A 17,834-nucleotide genomic window follows, 5' to 3' on the forward strand; every position below is an offset into this window, starting at 1 on the left:
GCACCCCAAGAGCCCAGGGTGATAATTCTCACTGACTCAACTTGGCTGAAGTGGGCATGTCTTAACTAGCCTGGTAATCAGAAGACTAGAGCTCCATTAGTGACAACTCAATGATTTATACCCTCCCTGGCTCAGGAGTTCAGGGAGCCCTTCCTAAACCAAATGGGCAAAGAATAAATAATGATATGGTTCCTTAAAGGAAAATGTAGGGGAAAGAGAAGGAACGGGAGGCATGCAAAAGCAACTGACTTCCTCTGTCATAAATTACATAGAAATTTCAACTGAATGCAAAATAAAACCAAACAACATAATACTCTGGCCCCTTTCTTGTAAAGATACTGCACAGAACTCCCAGCAGGGGAATGAGTTGGCCCCTGGCCAGATGGACCCTGAAGACTGTGAGAGCAGAGCCCCAGCATAGGGCTCTGGACTCTCCTCCCTCAGCTTCCTCTAATAATGTTCCCAGGGGAGGAGAGATGCTGGCTTAGTTGGAGCTATCTTGTCTGTGAAATAAATTGAAAATTCCTCACAGTGAGAAGTACTTGACCTTGTTATCCGGATAACATTGGGCTGGGTTAATCAAGTGACCTCTGTCCGGGAGCGTTCCATCACTCTTTACTTCACATCTTCAGAGAGTGAGAAAAGTCTCACTTGCCCTTAGCTGGCCTCATCAGGGATAGGGCTACCCTGAAGCCAGCTGCTCAGGTGTGGAGCAGACCATACCCCCTCCACCACTGTACTCCCAGGCATCTCTCTGAGTCCTCAGATTTGTATCTGCCTCTCCTGGAAGGAGGAAGGACCATCATGCTCTGGGTGTGATGCTGTGCTGGGGAGATAAGGAGCCTACGTGGCGTTGTCTTGCTGAATCCTTAAAGGGCACGAGTGCATTTAAAAGGAACAAAAAGACTAAGGACAAAATGTCAACCACCAACAAAGATTATCCTCTTTGGTTGTTTGTGTTACCATATACATTTGACAGATGCAGAATCCAAAATCCAGGGAAAGGAAAGGTGCCTCTGGAAATGGAGCAGTCTATTGGCAACATTTTTAGAAATTAAAGATTCATTATGAAATGTAATAAACCGTCTCAGACTATTTTCTGTATACTCAGTCTGCCCTGTTTAGATTTTTTTAAAGCAAGGAATTGAAGAAATATTTTGGAGTTCACAAGGAAGGTCACTAAAACAGGAAACTATAATTGAAAGCATAGGTAAGAGTTGAGCCAAAGGAATATGGCAAAAGGAGAAAAAGAGAAGCTTAGAGCTGGTGATGGGGAATCCAAGGGAAGGGAGTGAATATGGACAAATTATTTCTTCATTATGTCATCCAGGAAAAACTTCTTAGGCACTTTAATCAAGCTGATTCTGTCGTGCTAACAAAGCAGAGAATTGTTAACTAGAACTCATGTTTGGCTCCGTTGCTTACTCCAAGTTTTATTCCAGAAATCATGCTATATGAATTGAGAAAGATCTTTCTCTGTTGATTCCAAAAGTAATATCATTCAACTACTCTTCGAGGGGGCCTTCATAACTTAACAGGGTCAGGATTGACTGACTGGGTTGGTTGCAAGGTCAACCCAGGCAAGTCTCCCTCTAAACATGGCACCAGAATGCTGTTTATGTTCAATAGGGTTTGCTTCCCTCCTCCCAACTTCAGAGATAAGCATTAGTTGTTTGGCCCAATGTAGCTTTGCCATGGATAAATCTGCCAAAGCCCATTCTGAATCTGTAGTTTCACTTTGTACCACTTCTTTGGGTTCCATGTTTCATAAGTTACCAACTGCTGTGTTGTCCTTAAACTTCTCTTTCTTTGTGTTTCAATGTTTGACACTCCATTCTAATGATCTGAGAGTCTGTTTTCCTCTACTGGTCTCATTAAACATTGTTCAGATGTTGAATGTGTTCTTCGCATGGTAACCATCCCTCCTGTTGACTAAACATCTCTAGCTCACCACTTCTGGGTACCAGTAGGATTGTACCCATGAGTCTCTTCTGTAGACAGAGCCATGTGACTAATTCTGGCCAATGAGGTGGGAGCAGAAGTGATAAGAGTCACTTCCAAGCTGAAGTATTCAAATGCCAGTTACAGAACCTTAAGAATGCTTTTTCCCTCCTATGGTGTTGTGTACATTTGAGGGGGCTGATCTACCAGCCTTTGTCCCTGTGTGACTATAATGAGCCCAGCATTGTTGCCTACCTGCAGTGGATATGGAGTGTAAGCAAGAAATATACTTGCTTTGTTTCAAGTCCCCCAAATTTTAACATTGTTACCTCAGCCTGACCTAACCTATTCTGATGACCACACTTAAACATCAGGTCCCTTCCACTACACCCTCTTGATGGTGTCTTTCCAAGTATTTTTATTGAGTTCCCACTGTCTTTTTAAGTGGTAGTTTAAACGAAGAGTGGGTTGCATTTGAATCATAGGCATATTGCACCAAATAGGCAGATACTAAGAATAATATGTTGTTTCATTGGTCATGATTATTTAGCTGAAGGAGAACAGAAAATGGAGAACAGCAGAAGACGGATGCTAGTACAAAGGATAAATGAAATTTGCTAAGACAACACACTTTGGACAGAAAAAGAAAAGTGAATAGATTCAACTTGCTTTCAGAGGACCGATCTCCCTGCAATTACACGTTACTTCACTTGAGTCTTTATCATGCAAACTTGTGTTCTTTCCATTTAGGCTGTCACCACACTGTTCTATAATTGCAGTTTATTCTACTCCTTTCATAGCCAAAGACTCTCCTAAACATTATAAATTATATTAACTGGTGAACAGAATGTGGCTATCCTGAGGCTAAGCTTAGGAATTGCCTGTAGCTCGTATTGGTCAGCTGACACGGGACTGGTATTTTATTCAGATGTGTGCTTCACAGTTGGATGAGAGATAGAAGCATAATTAATGAAATGCTGCAATTTTTTATCTCCTAAATCTGCTCAGCTGGACCTCCTTCCAAATAGCTTTTGCATCTTTGTCAGCTGGCTCAAGGAAAATGTTTTTCATGGAAATGTCCTAAGATTAGGAGTCGAACAAAACTGAATTCTCGTATCAATTCTTCAGATATTAACTGGGTAAACTTAGGACTGTCCTTTAAGCTCCATGTTCCTTTCAGTGGAGATACCAACACTAACACCTGAGATACGTTGTGTTAGAAAAAAATAGTAAGAAATATGCAACTTTGCCCATACAAAGTGTTCAATGCATAGATAATATATGTACAAACGTATATAACAATTCATGAAATGATGAAAACAATACAGAATAAACATTTCTGCAGATGGGCTGGAAAACATTTAAAGTAATGTCAAAATCTGTCAACAGTTTCATACTCATTTGAGTAGAGAAATATATGGTTCTAATTGAGATTATCCTTGTATGCGGTGTAAATTTTATTTAGTTTTGTTTCTGTGCATAAGTTCTTTCCCACAAAGTATTGAAGAAGCATTCTCAGGGAGAAGAAAGAAATATCACTTCAGCTGGTTGAAAGAAAGAAGCCTTTCTCATGCAAATACATAGTCCCCTTTTGTCTACATGATGGACTCTGCAAAACAGGATAGTTCCTTAATTACTTCTGATAAGTTTTCCCTATTTGATTTAAAATATTTTTTCTCCAAATATAAATATGTATGTATGTGCACACATGTATATAAGCATATGAATTTCATGCATACTTAATTATATATATTTCACACATATACACACATTTCTGTGTGTATATGTTTATTTCATAGCCAAAACCTTTCTGATTAACCTCTACTAAAAAATCCACTGTCAGATTCTTAGAAAGGCCTTGCCAATTGAATGATAAGAATAAGATAGAATAGGAACTTGTACATTATAACACTTTACAGGACACAAAGGAAAACCATTCTACACAGTCTGTGTTAGAAATCCATTCTTCCTGTAAACCTGGAACATTCTGGAAGCTTCTCAGTACCCAGGAGAACGAGTAGCTTATATAGAGAGAATAAAGTTGTTTTCAACATAGTTTTATCACAACCTTGTTCTTCTGCATGGTTTGCCAAGTGGAAGCATTTGAGAGGCTGAACTTGAACTGGATCCCAGGTGCTCAACCACGGGTCACTGACAGTCATCCCAAGTTCCTGTTAAGCAAAGAAGTTCATCTGCAGGGCAGTTCAGTTCCATTACTGGACAGGGGCCTCTGCAGGAGACTCTGTGCTTGAAAACAAAGCCATCAGGCCCTGCTTAATTGATTAAAGGACCAAAGCTGTCATTTTGGCAACTCAGTAGATGAAGTGAAACTTAATAAATATAAAATGAAAAATAATTTAAGAATTTAACTAGCAGAGCAATGTTCAGAAAGCATCTAACTAGACTTAAATTGCATGTGAATAAAATATTACACTGTGATTAGAATGTTAAAAACGAGGCAAGGAGACCAGATAATAGGTGTGTGGTTTTGTCTGATAGCTTTCCACAAATTACTCGAAAGGGTAAATGAAGCAGAGCAAATTGAGCTGGTTTTCTACTTTAAACGCGTGAACAGAGTTTTACCTTGTCTAGAAAACCTTACCTTATGCTGTTACTACCCAAAACAAGGTCCTTTGTCCCTTGTTGGGGTTATTTCATGGCCCAGAATTCCATCGGTCTACCCAGTACATATGTGTCAGCCTACGGAGTGGTTTTAGGTTCATAAGCACGAAACAAGAGTCAGCCAATGCATTAAGTTGTGATTTACACTTTGTTGCAAATGTATAATTTACTATTTTAGCAGAACAATTTTTATCATCAATAAATGTCCATGAAATATCCATTCTGGGAAAGCCACAGGGTATGTTTTGGGGAAGAGAAGGGAAGCAAAGAAAGGAATAAGGTAGAGTCCACTATCAAGGAGTAAAATAAATGGATATGAATCTCACCAGAATTTGTAAATTGTATATATTTACTTCTTTTAAATCCTTGTGTATAACAAATGCCCTCTCAGAAAACCAGGGATGATTTCTCCAAGCTGGTATCAGGATAATTTTATAAGAGTAGAAATATCTGATTTACTAATAGTTTGTCCTATTTTGTAACAATTCGGATGTAAAGTCAAGTCATGCTTAGAAAAGAATTCTATCAGCATATTGTGGACTAAAAACTCAAAATCATATAAAACTCATTCATATCATTCACAGATATAATATTGAGATGCCTCGGTCAGTGCAGTGAATATTGCTCAGCACATTTGTATATAGTTGGCGTGACAGTTTTGGTGGCCCTCACTCTGACACTTCTTCTTTCAGATATCAGAACTACTGATTCACAAGCTCAACCTGAACTCTGTGCGCTTTGAGCTGAAGCCTGGAGTCCAAGTCCTTGTCCACGCGGCTCACTTAACAGCAGGTCAGTGTTCCTATCCCTGGGTTCTGGCTAGTGGCTCTAGCAGAGGAGGATCGCAATTTGTTGTTTCAGCAAAACAAGACTAAATGGTGCCACTGCTAATCAGAAATAGCGCATCAGTCTTTGGAGGTTCCCATGCCAGGCATTTTTGCCTTAATGGGGACCCATAAGGCAACAGAATAAGGTGATTTTCCCACTTAATCCCTGGTAAAAGCCATCAGTGAATCACTAAAGGACCCCTCAAATGATAGCATACTTCATCTTACAGAAATCTTGAAAATAAAGTTAACCTTACAAATAACTTTCTTCTGATCTTTCTGCAAAACTTTATTTTTCAATCATTCATGTTACAAAGAATTTTCTTGCTTTCAGTCTTGGAATAAAGTCGTACAATAGAAATAGCTGGGACTTAGGAGCTGTCCAGGGTCATAGCCAGAAGCTGAACCCCACGTTGGTCAGGATCTTACAAATTAATTAATATCATTGAACTTCTGTCTCTTCACCTGTAAAAGATGATGGGGAAGACCTTCTTCCTAAGGCTATATAGAAGGCTCAATAATAATTCGGGTTATCCCAAGTATATAGAAATAGATGTTATTGTTTTATCTTAATAATAAATTAAATTAACACTATTTATTGAGTACTTATTTTTGCAGAGTACTGTATTGACGCTGTATAAAGGCCAGTAGGAGATGGTCTTTGCCCTCAAAAAACATATAATCTGGTTGTGGTGTTTTAAAGTTTGGTGGTAGCAGTGGTGGCAGTACCGTGGGGTGGGGTACGCGGGCAATGCGGGATCTCTGAACAAGTAAAATGCATAAATACCTTTATAGAGAGACAATAGAACGTTTCTAAGCGCTTGGACTTTGCAATTGTGCAACCAGACTATTGGTTGCCGTCTTGCTCCATCACTTGCTTACTATATGGACTTTGAGAGGAGACTTAACTGACTTCTCTGTCGCATCTATGACAATGGGATTGCGTGAGGATTAAGTCAATTTAGGTAACGCGCTTAGAGAAGTGCCTGGTGCGTAGTAAGGTATTATTTTTCTTTTTATTCTTTTTATTCTTTACAATCAGAGTTTTATAAGAAATTTAAAGCAGGGATAAATTGTACCCAGTCAAAATGACCCAGGGAAGCTTCATGGAGGAGGTAGTCTTTGGGAGGAACCTTGAAAGATGGAAAGGACTGAACTCAAGAGTTTATTCCAAGCACTGAAGCGCCAAGGAAGGAACACGAAAGCCTTGAGGGCTTTGGGATGCTGAATAAGTGGGAACAAAGATCAGGTGTTTCCAAGTCCATTCTCTGGTTTCCTGGAGGTGTGCCTAGGTCTAGAGGATGGCCAAACAGGTTGGCCATTGGCCTCTTTTCTGCTTGGATTCCATCTTTTTTCTTTATTAGGGTTTCATAAAATGTTTTTTCTTAAAAAAGAAAAAAAAGCACTGCTTTAAAAAAAACAGATATTTGAAAGTCAGTGTCCTGAGCATAGGATACGGAGGTGGAGGGTAGAAATATGCCAGGCTGAGCCATTTGTACTTCCTTTGGTGGGTTCTGGGAAGCCGTGGAGACCTAGGAGCAGAGGTATGATGGATTCAGTGTCACTTGAGAAAGGTGACTCTTAAGAGAAAGGATTGAGTAGGGCCGATTTGCTATTCTGCAGCTTGTCCTCCTAATTCATCTGTCGAACAGACATTTACTGAGGTCCTGGCTACACTGAGCCAAGAAGTGTTCTCAGTATGGGATAAAATCTCTGCCTTCACGAAGTTTCCATCATTGGGGAAAGCCAGGCAGGAAGCTCATTAAACAAATGCCACTTTCTGAATGATGAAAAAAGGTCCTGAAGAAAATAAGGAAGTGTAAGAGAAAGACAAACTATGAAGCACCTATGAGGGCAGCCCTTAAGCCCGAGACCTGAACGAAGGCTGCCGACTTATCTCAGAGCATTTGATGATCAAGACTGGCTATTTCCTACCAAGAAGGTTGGCCTTTGGTCTTCGGTGAATAGTGGTGACACGTGGCAGTTACACATAGCTGGTTGAACTGGAAAACAAAGTCCAGAAACATCCCTTGTAGTCATCCTGATGGCCAAGCCACTGATAGATGTTGTCAAATGAGCAGAAAGTAACTACTTGAAATTGGTTGAAATAAGTTTACTGATTATTTCACGTAACTACACAGTCCAGCCTGTTAGCTGGCATCCTGAACTTCACCATCTTTTCCTACAACAGCTAAAGTGACTTGTTCCCTTTGAGTTTAGAGGTTAAAAACAACTATGCCTGATACTCCGTACTGCACTCTGCGTCTGAAGGGCTGTGGTCAACTAGTTCATCCCTTTACAGCATACTCTGCTTCTAAAGGAATGCTATCTTCAGGCAGCATATTTTGCTGTAGTTTAGCCCGATTTATTAGAAAACACTCCCCAGGGACTTTGTTCGAAAGGGGAGCATCATAGATCAAGATAGCCAGAGAACTAACCCCACTCTCAAATTCCGGAGGCAACTTGCCTTTCATACCTGTATTTCCCCGTACCTCTCTCTCTTCCTACAGTTATTCAATATGCCTGGTTTTGATTTAGCTGGTTGTCATATCACATGCCAAAGGTGGTTCAGGTGAGCTTCCTGAATTTGAATCTTATTTTAAGTGGTACTTAAGGATGCCTTCCTGTGATGACATATGGTTTAGAGCTGGGATCCAGCTGACAAATAGGGATTAAAAAAAGTGGCTAATGAGCTGAAACTGATTTGGCCAGTGGCTTGGCCAGGGAAACTGATATAGCAAAGGCGTCCATGAATCCATAGTTCCATGTGGGAAAGAAAGGCCATTCCTGATAACCACAAAACATTAACCCGACCAGTGTTAAGTTCCAGATGGCAAGGACAAATGCAAAGTTGGGAAGATCTGGAAAATTGATCCAATTAATGTTCATACTTCCTGTCACAGCTGGGAAGTTGGGGAAAGGTACGCAGATCCCTGGGAGGAAGGGCTGGCAAAAGGGAGTGTGTTACTTGGAGCACACTGAGATTTGAAGGAGAGACCTCTGCCGCATAGATATGTACTAGGCAGAGTTACCAAGGGAACAAAGTAAAACTGCAGTTTGAGGCAAAAACCCAGACTTAGACTGGGCCAGTTTGGAGACAGTGAGAAAATTCTTTGGCTTCCAACCATTGGGGCTGTCCCTGATTCTTCCCTGGTAGATCTGATAGTATCTATCCTACATCTTTTGCTAGTGTAATTCGAAACCTGATCACCTGGCGTCCTAGCTTCCTAGGATGACTGGCTGGGTGACTGGAGTAAGTGTAGGCTTATATGTGGATAATCAGTTCCAGTTTGAAGAGTAAAGGAAGAGAATGCCGAGGGCTGACACAATAACTGAGTCTTGGAGACTTTCTCTGTATTGATTTCAGCCATATTTGTCATAATAGTGTTAGGACTGGCAGAATCTAAGGGTACAAAGTCACTCTCAGCCAGACTTTCATATGCAAAAGGAAGGCTTGTGGTAAGGCTGGCACTCTTCAATGACTGTGATGTGGAAGTAAAATATAGGAGGGGTCAGTTTCCCATTGGCGATTGTTCCTAAGTTAGCTCTAACTGCCCAATTTTTTTTTTTTTTTTTTTAACTAGTAGGACAGGGTGGTAGACTATGAGGGAATTCTCCTTTCACTCATAGAAAACTTGGCACGTTGGGTAGGGGATCCGTTGGATTGAGACAATTGCTGCAATTTCTTTGATTAAGTTGAAATTAACATATTCATATTGGGATGGCTCCAAGAGAAGGAGAGAGATACCTGGGGGAAAGAAGACACAGTGCGGAAGAGAAGTTGATGCAGAACTTCCACCTCAACTTCCTTTCCCTTCCTCTCATCCCCCCTGCAGAAAATAAAAATAAACTACAATTTAAAAAAGGAAAAAAGGATCACTGCTTGCAACATTTCATGTCTCATAAGCAGGATTGCTAATACCTTTCCAGGGACCATTCCAGCACACTGCTGCAATCCATTAATTGCATAGCAGATGTTCAGTAGCCTTCTTTTAAAAATATTTGAGCCAGAGTATGTTGCTGATGGGAGAGGCAATGCATAATTTGGTTCATCTCCAAGGAAAAACAACTGTCTCCTCTCAGGAATTTACCAGGCTTCCTTTGTTTTTCAAACTCGGTTCCCCGTTTGCTTTTATGGGAACACAAGGTAAGCATTTCCAGATATCTGGATGTCATTAGAGACTGGATTTCATTTGTTTCCCCCACATGTTCTATTAGGGAATTCATTAACTTTGGTACCTAAGTGGAGCTAAACATTGAACGCAGTCCTTGTTTTGTTTATAGCTATTCCTTTGCTTCTCGGTTTCTGTGCAGTTCCTCTTGAGGGCCTCATCACCCCTGACAGCTAGGTTTCTAAAACTCTCTTGTAGAAAGGAAAGATTTCAGACTGTATGAGAATAAGGAGAGGACAAAGAGCTGTTATCAAGAAGTTTGAGGGAGGGCCATACCCTGAGTGGCTCTCTTTGGCTTTTAGGACCTCGTGGCAGCTGGCGCCATGTTTAGCAGACAAAGGGAGTTGTGCTCAATCAAGCTGGGGGCTGGACTGGAAATGCTGGTGTTGTCACTGAAGTGTACCTTTGCTTGTGGTATTCCCAATTGGAATATTTCTCCCCCTTCTCTACTTTTCTCCATCTCTTATGTCTCTGTATCTTAAGGCTCAGCTCAGTGCCAACATTTGCATGGCATCTTTCCGGAGATCTTTACCTGGATACCATCTATCCCTCGTCAGAACTCACATGGATTTTTTTTAAAGCTGTGTCTGTGTGATCATCATTATCACCTCTCCTATTTAATTTCCTGAGGATACAGTTCACCGTGTCTCTGTCATTGTACCTAGAAGAGAACTTGCCCATAGCATGTGCTCAATAAATATTGCTTTCATAAATAATTAGATACATAACTAATTTATAACCTGTAGAGATGCGTTAAGAATTCCATCCCCCCCGGTTCACCTTTGGAGTCAGTGTGTTCAACTGTGAACCTGTCTCCATGTCATGTTACTTCTTACCATGAGTGAGTGGAGCCTTGCACTCATTTATCCAGTAAGCGTCTAAGGAAAACCCATCTCCGTGCTTTCTTTATGTCAGGTATCCTCTTAAGATGTAGGATGGTTGTTGATATACACATTGTGGGAAATGGGTGGGTGGAAGGAAAATTAGAACTCTGTGTCCCAGAACGAGAGGTCCTAAAGACAGTGGGAGGACTGGCAACAGGAATGTTCCTGAAAGAGAGGGAAGCAAGTTTAACTTATTGGCCCTTATTTTACTTCTCTGATCTCTGATATCGTTTCCAGAGCTGCCTCACTTCATGACAGAGCTCAGGGTCTCACACCTTAGATTACACTATGCTTACCTGATCAAACAGACCAGACCTTCTTCACATCTTTTGTAATGTCTCCCTTGAGTTCTGTCTTATGCATGCTTTTACCCTGGCCTGCCGTTATTTATTTGTTTGTTTTCTCCTGTATTTTAAGAGCTGTGATACAGGGATGACTTAGGGAGAGTTTTTCCTGCAAGGCTCACAGGAAGGTTCAGAATCTGTTGTAGAGCATTTGATCTCTGTAGGTACTCACAGCAGAACAAACCTGAACCCTTAAGAAAATAGCCCTAAAATGCCACTAGTTTTCTCATTGCCCCTGGTAACTTGGAATTTACTCAAGGGCACAGTCCATTTCAGATTTATCATCTTACTTCTCACATGACTCTGTGCCTCATTTTGCAGTGATGCCTTTAAAGCTATGGTTTGTCCAGGGCTATGAAATGAACTAGGACCCTCATTCAGTGCACACTGGCTAGACCTGAGGCCCAAATACTAGTGGCCCTAATTCTAAATGAAGAGGATGAAAAATGTTCCATGCAGAAAATTCAATAAATGAACTATTCATATTGAATAGGAATTCACCCAAATGAGAGGAAATAAGCCTGCCATGTTGAGGGGCGGTGCTGAGCAAAAGCAAAGTGGCGTTGTATGGTTTGTACTTGGTTTGGGCATCTAGACACATACCCTCAAATATTCCCAATTGGTATATTAACTGAAGGTAAAATTATGAGCAGAGGAAAGAGAGAGGGATAAAATTCAGGGAAATCAAATATGCCACTACGATATGTCATTTATATCATGCACTTTGTTCCTCATCCATGCATGATGTGAGAAAACTCTTATTAATGCATGTTTAATATTGCAAAGTATGATACACATGGAAAAGGAAAGAAGGGGCAGATGAAAGGATTTCCAAAGACAATAGGTTGGGACAGCTGTCAGTAATCCTTTCTCTTTTCACAAAGTATTTGCTCATTTTATAAGAATTTTTCAACGCAGGTAACAAGAGATGGTAATTTATTTGATAGAGTTGGAATCCCAGGAGTAGGAGCCTCTTTTTTAGTTGCCAAAGAAGCTAAGTTTCATGGCCATGGCGGGTTGGGTGCTGTAAAACATACGAGTGAAAAACCTTAAGAGGAAGCTGGGAATAGGGGATTGACGCTCAGGTGAGGAGACCAGGACCCCAGACTGCTTTAAACTGTGAGCTTTATTTTATCATCTTTTAGTAGATTGCCAGGTGAAGGGAATCTGCTGACAGGTAATAAATTAAAGACCTAATTGCTGATACAAATCTTTCAAGCTACATCAAACTCTATATCTTTGTTTCTATGAGCACACATGATCAGGAGTAAATTCAGTGATTATACTTTGGAGTGTGGGTGTGGGGACAGGGGGAAGGGGGCTGGGGAGGAAGCAGCTTAAAAAATGTGTTGATTCTTCTTTGGTAGAATAGATGAGGGCAACAAGCATAGAAATTAAAGACTGAGCAAACAAGGAACAACACTACATCTTATTTGAGGACACAGACCCTAACTAGATGGGTTCATACTAAATGACAAACAATAGCACTTAGAGATTTTTTGCATTTCTCAGGGGTTATTTATTGGGTAAATCAACCAAAACTTGGCTGCTGAGACTTCTACACAGAGACTGGAAGAGCTGGTGCTGACTGGTTCCCTCAAAATATTGGGGATAAATGTCAGCCTGTTCTGTGGTTGGAAAATCTCTTTATAACCCAGGGTAGGCAATCCCTGCTCTAAAGCAGTTGTTCTTAAATTTGACTGTACGTCAAATGACCGAGGAAACTTCATAAAAGTAGAGATTCTTCAGGCCTCACTGCACATCCCCGGAATCAGAATCCCAGGGAGAGATATCCACGAATCTGCGTTTGTAACAAGTACCCCAAGTGATGCTTATGCAGCCAGGCCTTTCACCATTCTCAACCACTGCTCTTACAGAGCATTCCACAGACAGAAATCCATCTGCATAACAAGGAAAGGTGCTGAGCTATCTCCAGCAATAAATCTGATTTACAACTCAGGGCATCCACTAAAACAGAGACATGCATTAAAAGGGAAGAACCCTTGATACTTAGTGTAGGAGGAAATGAGTAATAAACATTAAAATCTAATTCCTCCGATATTTGGAGCTTACTTAATTGGCAGAATGGGTGGATGACAGTGAGAGTAGGGAAAAAATGAAGCCTGTCTCTGAATGTGGGATATACTCTATCCATAATCTAGATGAATGGCAAAGGCCAGCCAAGAGCTGTGGCCGTGAAGCAGTTGAAAAATGATTTAAGTGTGAACCAGAATGTTAGTGGCAGATGTAATTGAATAGCCATGAGTTCTATGAAAGTTAAACAAATGCTATTATCTCGATGTTATTAATGTGCTAATGTGAGCAGAAAATGATACATCCGCATCTCACTGTTATTTCTGAGAATCGGGGTGTTCTTCTACTCTTAGCTTTCCAGTGGGGTCACTGCTCTTCTGGAGTTTTGGATACTGATGATAAAAAATGTGAAAGGTTAATACTTCTCAAAGGAAGAGCCTCAAATCTCAGGTTGAATTTAAAAAATTTTTAACACCCAGTAACTGCTCTCAACCCCTCGTGTCTGTCTAGCAGTTGCCTTGTTTAAGCTATTATGTTTAGGAGAACTGTCCTTTGTCAAGGCTATGTGTGGGTTTTTAATAAAACTCTTATCTTGTATTATCTTGGCCTCCGTGGTTGCTGCTGACTGGTTCAATTTCTTTTTCAGGTATAATAAAAAGATATTATCACAGAGACATTAGAGAATTAATATTTCCCAGCTTCAGCACCTTTCCTTGCTACCTCTGGATATGTTATGAGTCAATGTGAGAGGGGATAAGGTACTCAGAATTTCAGTCTAGGTCAAGATACATCATGAATTCTACCCAGCAGTTTACACTGAGGAAACACCTTCCACTTGAAGGCAGAATTAGCATGAGTCCAGAAGCTTTAGAGAATTCACTATAATCTAAGCCACATCGTTTTAGATGCAGATGCCAAATCGTAGAGTTGTGGAGCTCGGAACTAAAGTAAAATAAATTGTTGCAATAACATTTTCCATTTAGGGATGAAATTAGTACTAGTGGAATTCTTCCACAGCCAAATACATTTTTCTGTCTCTTTAGTCTCTGGTTGCCTTATTACCTACACAGTTATCATTTACAAGTCTTTTGCGAGTAAAGTCATGCTAGTAATATTTTCCTTCCTTCTGTTTTTCCCCCCCAGATAATTTTTTCCCCTCTACAAATAATTAAGCTGTTTCACAGACACGTGTACCCAGTGGTTTTTAACAGTTATTAAGCTTTTATGGTATTATGATAACTAATAACAGGTGCTGAGATGTAAAACATAACATCCAATGTGACTAAACAAATGTGATACTTTCATAAATATACCAGCAATGAAGCTGCTCTTTAGATTCTAAAGTATCTTTCTTCACCATTTTTTTCTAAGATTTCCTGGGCCCATAAAAAGGTATGAAATGACTATAGGGTAATTGGCCTGAGGATGCACCTAGAATCTCTTGGGCAGAGAATGGTCAGGAAAGAGTGATCAGATGAACAGTTCAGAAACAGGGTACAAGCATGCGTCAAATTGGAAAGAAGCAGTAGTTAGGATGCAGAAGGTACAGTTCCCCATGGGAAAGGCAAGGCAGATAGTCCAGAGAAATTGGCAGGAGATAATGAAGGCAGGAGAGCACATACATAATACAGAGAAGATACCAGAATCTAGGGCAAGCTACCTTTTGGACACCAAGTTTCTTAACACCTACAGTGACCAAGACTGTCAGGCCATATCTGTTGTGTCTGCATAAGTTTTCATAGCATTCCCTTTCATTCTTAAAGTGTCCTGGTTTGGAAAAGAACATTTATGGTCATATTACTTATAGCCTGGCACCCTGCCAGTGGGGACAGAAGTCCATACCAAGAGTTTGATCATATAGAGCCCAATAGTAAGAATTACTAATTGGATGTTTAATCAGTTGGAAGAGAAGAGTTTTGAAGAGAGAAGATGTTAATAAGCTATTGCTATGTAACAAACCACCCCGAAATTCAGTGGCTTAACAATAAGCATTTATTATTATGTATGAGTCTATGGGTCAGCTCGGTGGTTCTTCTGGATTTATCTGTGCTCATTGTGTGTCTGCAGTCAGCTATGGATTCTTGGGCAGGGGGCTCTGATCTCGACTGGGCTGCCCTCGTGTTGGGGGTCAGCTGGCTGTAGGCTGGCTCTAGAACAGCCTCAGTTGGGATAATTAAGCTCTCCTCCACACGGTCTCTCATCTTTCAGTGGGCTTCCTCACACGTGGCCATGATAGGATTCCAAGAGCGAGAGCAAAGGTGTACAAGGCCTTGAAGCTCACACTGGAGCACCATCGCTTGTGTTGCATGCCATAGCCAAATCAAGTTCCAGTGCTAGCTCAGATTCGAGGGGGTGAGGAAACAGATTTCACCTCTTGGTAGGAGAGGCTTCAAATTCAAGGTGCTCGAGGCATGGGCACAGAAAGAAGTAGAGAATTGATCCAGTAACACAATTAATCTAGACGGGGCTGAGCACTCTCTTAGGGGAGATTTGAGATGCCTTTTAGGTAGTTTAGAAAATTCTCCTGAAGTCATAATGGGATTGAAGTACGATTAGCAATCAAGGGAAGTGGTTTTTTGTGTTTTGTTTTGTTTTGTTTTAGTGACCCAGAGTGTATAAAGGTCGGGCACGCTCTAAAGATAAGAACTGGATGTTTTATGAGTGACAGTATGAGGGACTTAACCACATAGGACTCTCAAACTGGTATGCATAATAATGACCTGTGTAGCTTGTTCCACACGTAGATTTCTGGGACTCACTCTCAGAGACCGATATATTTTTTCTCAAGTGAAGCCTAGGAAACTGCATTTTCACAAGTTCTCCAGGTGATTCTGATTCACGTGGTCAGGAAGTTATACTTTGAGAAACACTTTACATAGTAAACAGGATACCTCATTGACTTGCCACCCTAGAAAACCAAAAGGCATCCTTCTCTTCCTGTCTGTCAATTACAGTGATAAGTTTGGTCTTTGAGGTGTCCACATTGTCATTATTTGGCCAAGTGACCTCAACCTGAGGTGACTAGGTATTCCTGAAGACTCTATCTTCAGTTTAAAACTAGTAGCCATGCTTCACTAGTCATTAGAGCCTTCTCTGGGAATTCCCATCCAATCTGGCCTGCAAGATCATGGCTTTGTGATCAAGAGGCTATAGCAATCCTTAAGACCGTTATGATTGGGTTTGGACTTGAACTGGAAGGAAGGGCTATTAGACAAGTGAGGGTGCTCTGTCATAAAGGCCTGTCAACCCTTTCTATGATCTAGATAAATATTCTCTGTGCCATTCCCATATAACCTTAATTTCTGAAAAAGAGGTTTCAGCCACATGGATTTTATGATATTCAAGGCATGTAAGTAAAGGCTGGCTTGGGTGTGCTTTGGAGACAGGAGAGGAAAAATCAAAGCAAGTTATGACAAAGTTGAACTTGCTTTTGTAACTTCTTGACAGCACTAACTTCTGGATTAGAAATGCAGTACGAGTTCAAAGTTTCAAGGTCATAGAGCGGGTAGAAGTCCTCCAAGAAAGTTCCCTTCGATAGAATGAGAGTCAATACAGGCAGCAGTAAGGGTATTTGTGGGGCTTCACCAGGTGATGCTGCCATATTGCTGACTTTAAAACTTAGAAATAACACAAAGGGGCAAGGCTGCAGCAAAAGGGGTTAGCGACGCTCCAGGTGAGGCATTCCCTAAAGTGTGTTGTGTGGGACCTAAGTCTGTAAAGGGTCTATGCTCTAATGACTTTGTGAAACTCTATGGTGAAGTCTTGTGAGTTTCTTTCCTGAAGAACCGCTATCAACTTTCATTTACTGAATCTTCAAGATGGGGAATGCCATATATACCATTTCCCAAAATTATCTGACCATGGACTCTAGTCATTTTTCAGGGCTTGTTCTCTGTAGAATACACATTCAGAAATACGATAGCAATGGTATGACAGTTTTAAAACTATTGGGCATGTGCCATGTGCCAGACACCATGTCAGTGCTTTATAAATTTCATCTTATTTTATTCTCACAACTTGCTAAAACAGGCACTAGTTTTATCTCCATTCTGTAGACGAGAAAACTGAGGTTCAGTTTAAGTCACTTAGCTTGTCAGCAAGCGGCCAGGTAAGAATCTGATTTCAAAAAGGGACCATATCAGTTACCTCACCCCAAACATGGTGTTTTAAGTTCACTCTTCTCTCATACACGTTAGCTGTGACCTTGTATTTAGCACTCACTGTGTATCGATCACTTTTCACAAGAAGACTTGTTGTTCCTGTAAGCAGCACTATTATAATAATCAATCTGGGTCCTCTTGAATGGAATATAGTAGCTCAGTGCATTTCTGCAGGATTGTAGAAACGATGTGTGCCCGCCCCAGACTTAGAATCGTCAAGTCATGTGCTGTACCCCATGACCATGCGTTACTGTGTTTGTGAACAGTGGCAAATAAACCACTCAGCACTTGCCCCTTCTACCTTGTTTAGGCTGCAGTTGGAGAAGGATTAATTTATGCTTATTGCACACAGCAAGCTAAAACCCACTTATCACAAGTTTTCATTCCCCAGCAGAACACACGCAAACCCACCTACTAGTGCTGCGCAAACTAAGACGTGCATCTGAGGTTGTGGGGAGCAATAACAGTCCGGTTTATATTCAGGCACAGATCAGCAAGCAGAAGCCACCCACGGAACCCAGAGGGCAGTGGTACTCAACTTCTCACCTCTGCTGCCTGCTTGCCTGCTTCCTGCCGCTAAGCAGTGACTAAGTGATGCAAAAATGGGGGTGGGGCTGGGAGCGGAGAGCACACATGTTAGAACTCAGGATACAGACGCTCATTTTCCCAAAGTAATATGATAATTATTTAACACTGTTAAACGCCACCTGTTTATGAATGATGATTTGAGTGGGAGTGGTTTAGAATTGAAACGCCTCAGCTTGTGATGGGTAGAGACAGGAGGGGAAAGGGAAGAGAAGGGAAATAGTGTCCATTTGCGTGTTTGCTTTCTGTGTCAGTGAGGGCCTGG

General features: G+C 41.0%; 1 protein-coding gene across 4 annotated transcripts in view; it reads left to right on the top strand.

Annotated features, from left to right (window-relative positions):
- SORCS1 (sortilin related VPS10 domain containing receptor 1) overlaps positions 1 to 17,834 on the top strand; it is a 565,941-nt gene that overhangs the window by 540,016 nt on the left and 8,091 nt on the right. For all 4 annotated transcript variants that reach the window (XM_067024735.1, XM_059052971.2, XM_059052968.2 and 1 more), the window contains exon 24: positions 5,256 to 5,355. In XM_067024735.1, the coding sequence (XP_066880836.1) occupies positions 5,256 to 5,355 (100 nt within the window). The remainder of the gene's footprint in view (positions 1 to 5,255; positions 5,356 to 17,834) is intronic.

The sequence above is a fragment of the Kogia breviceps genome, chromosome 2 (assembly GCF_026419965.1).
Source record: "Kogia breviceps isolate mKogBre1 chromosome 2, mKogBre1 haplotype 1, whole genome shotgun sequence".
NCBI lineage: Eukaryota > Metazoa > Chordata > Mammalia > Artiodactyla > Physeteridae > Kogia > Kogia breviceps.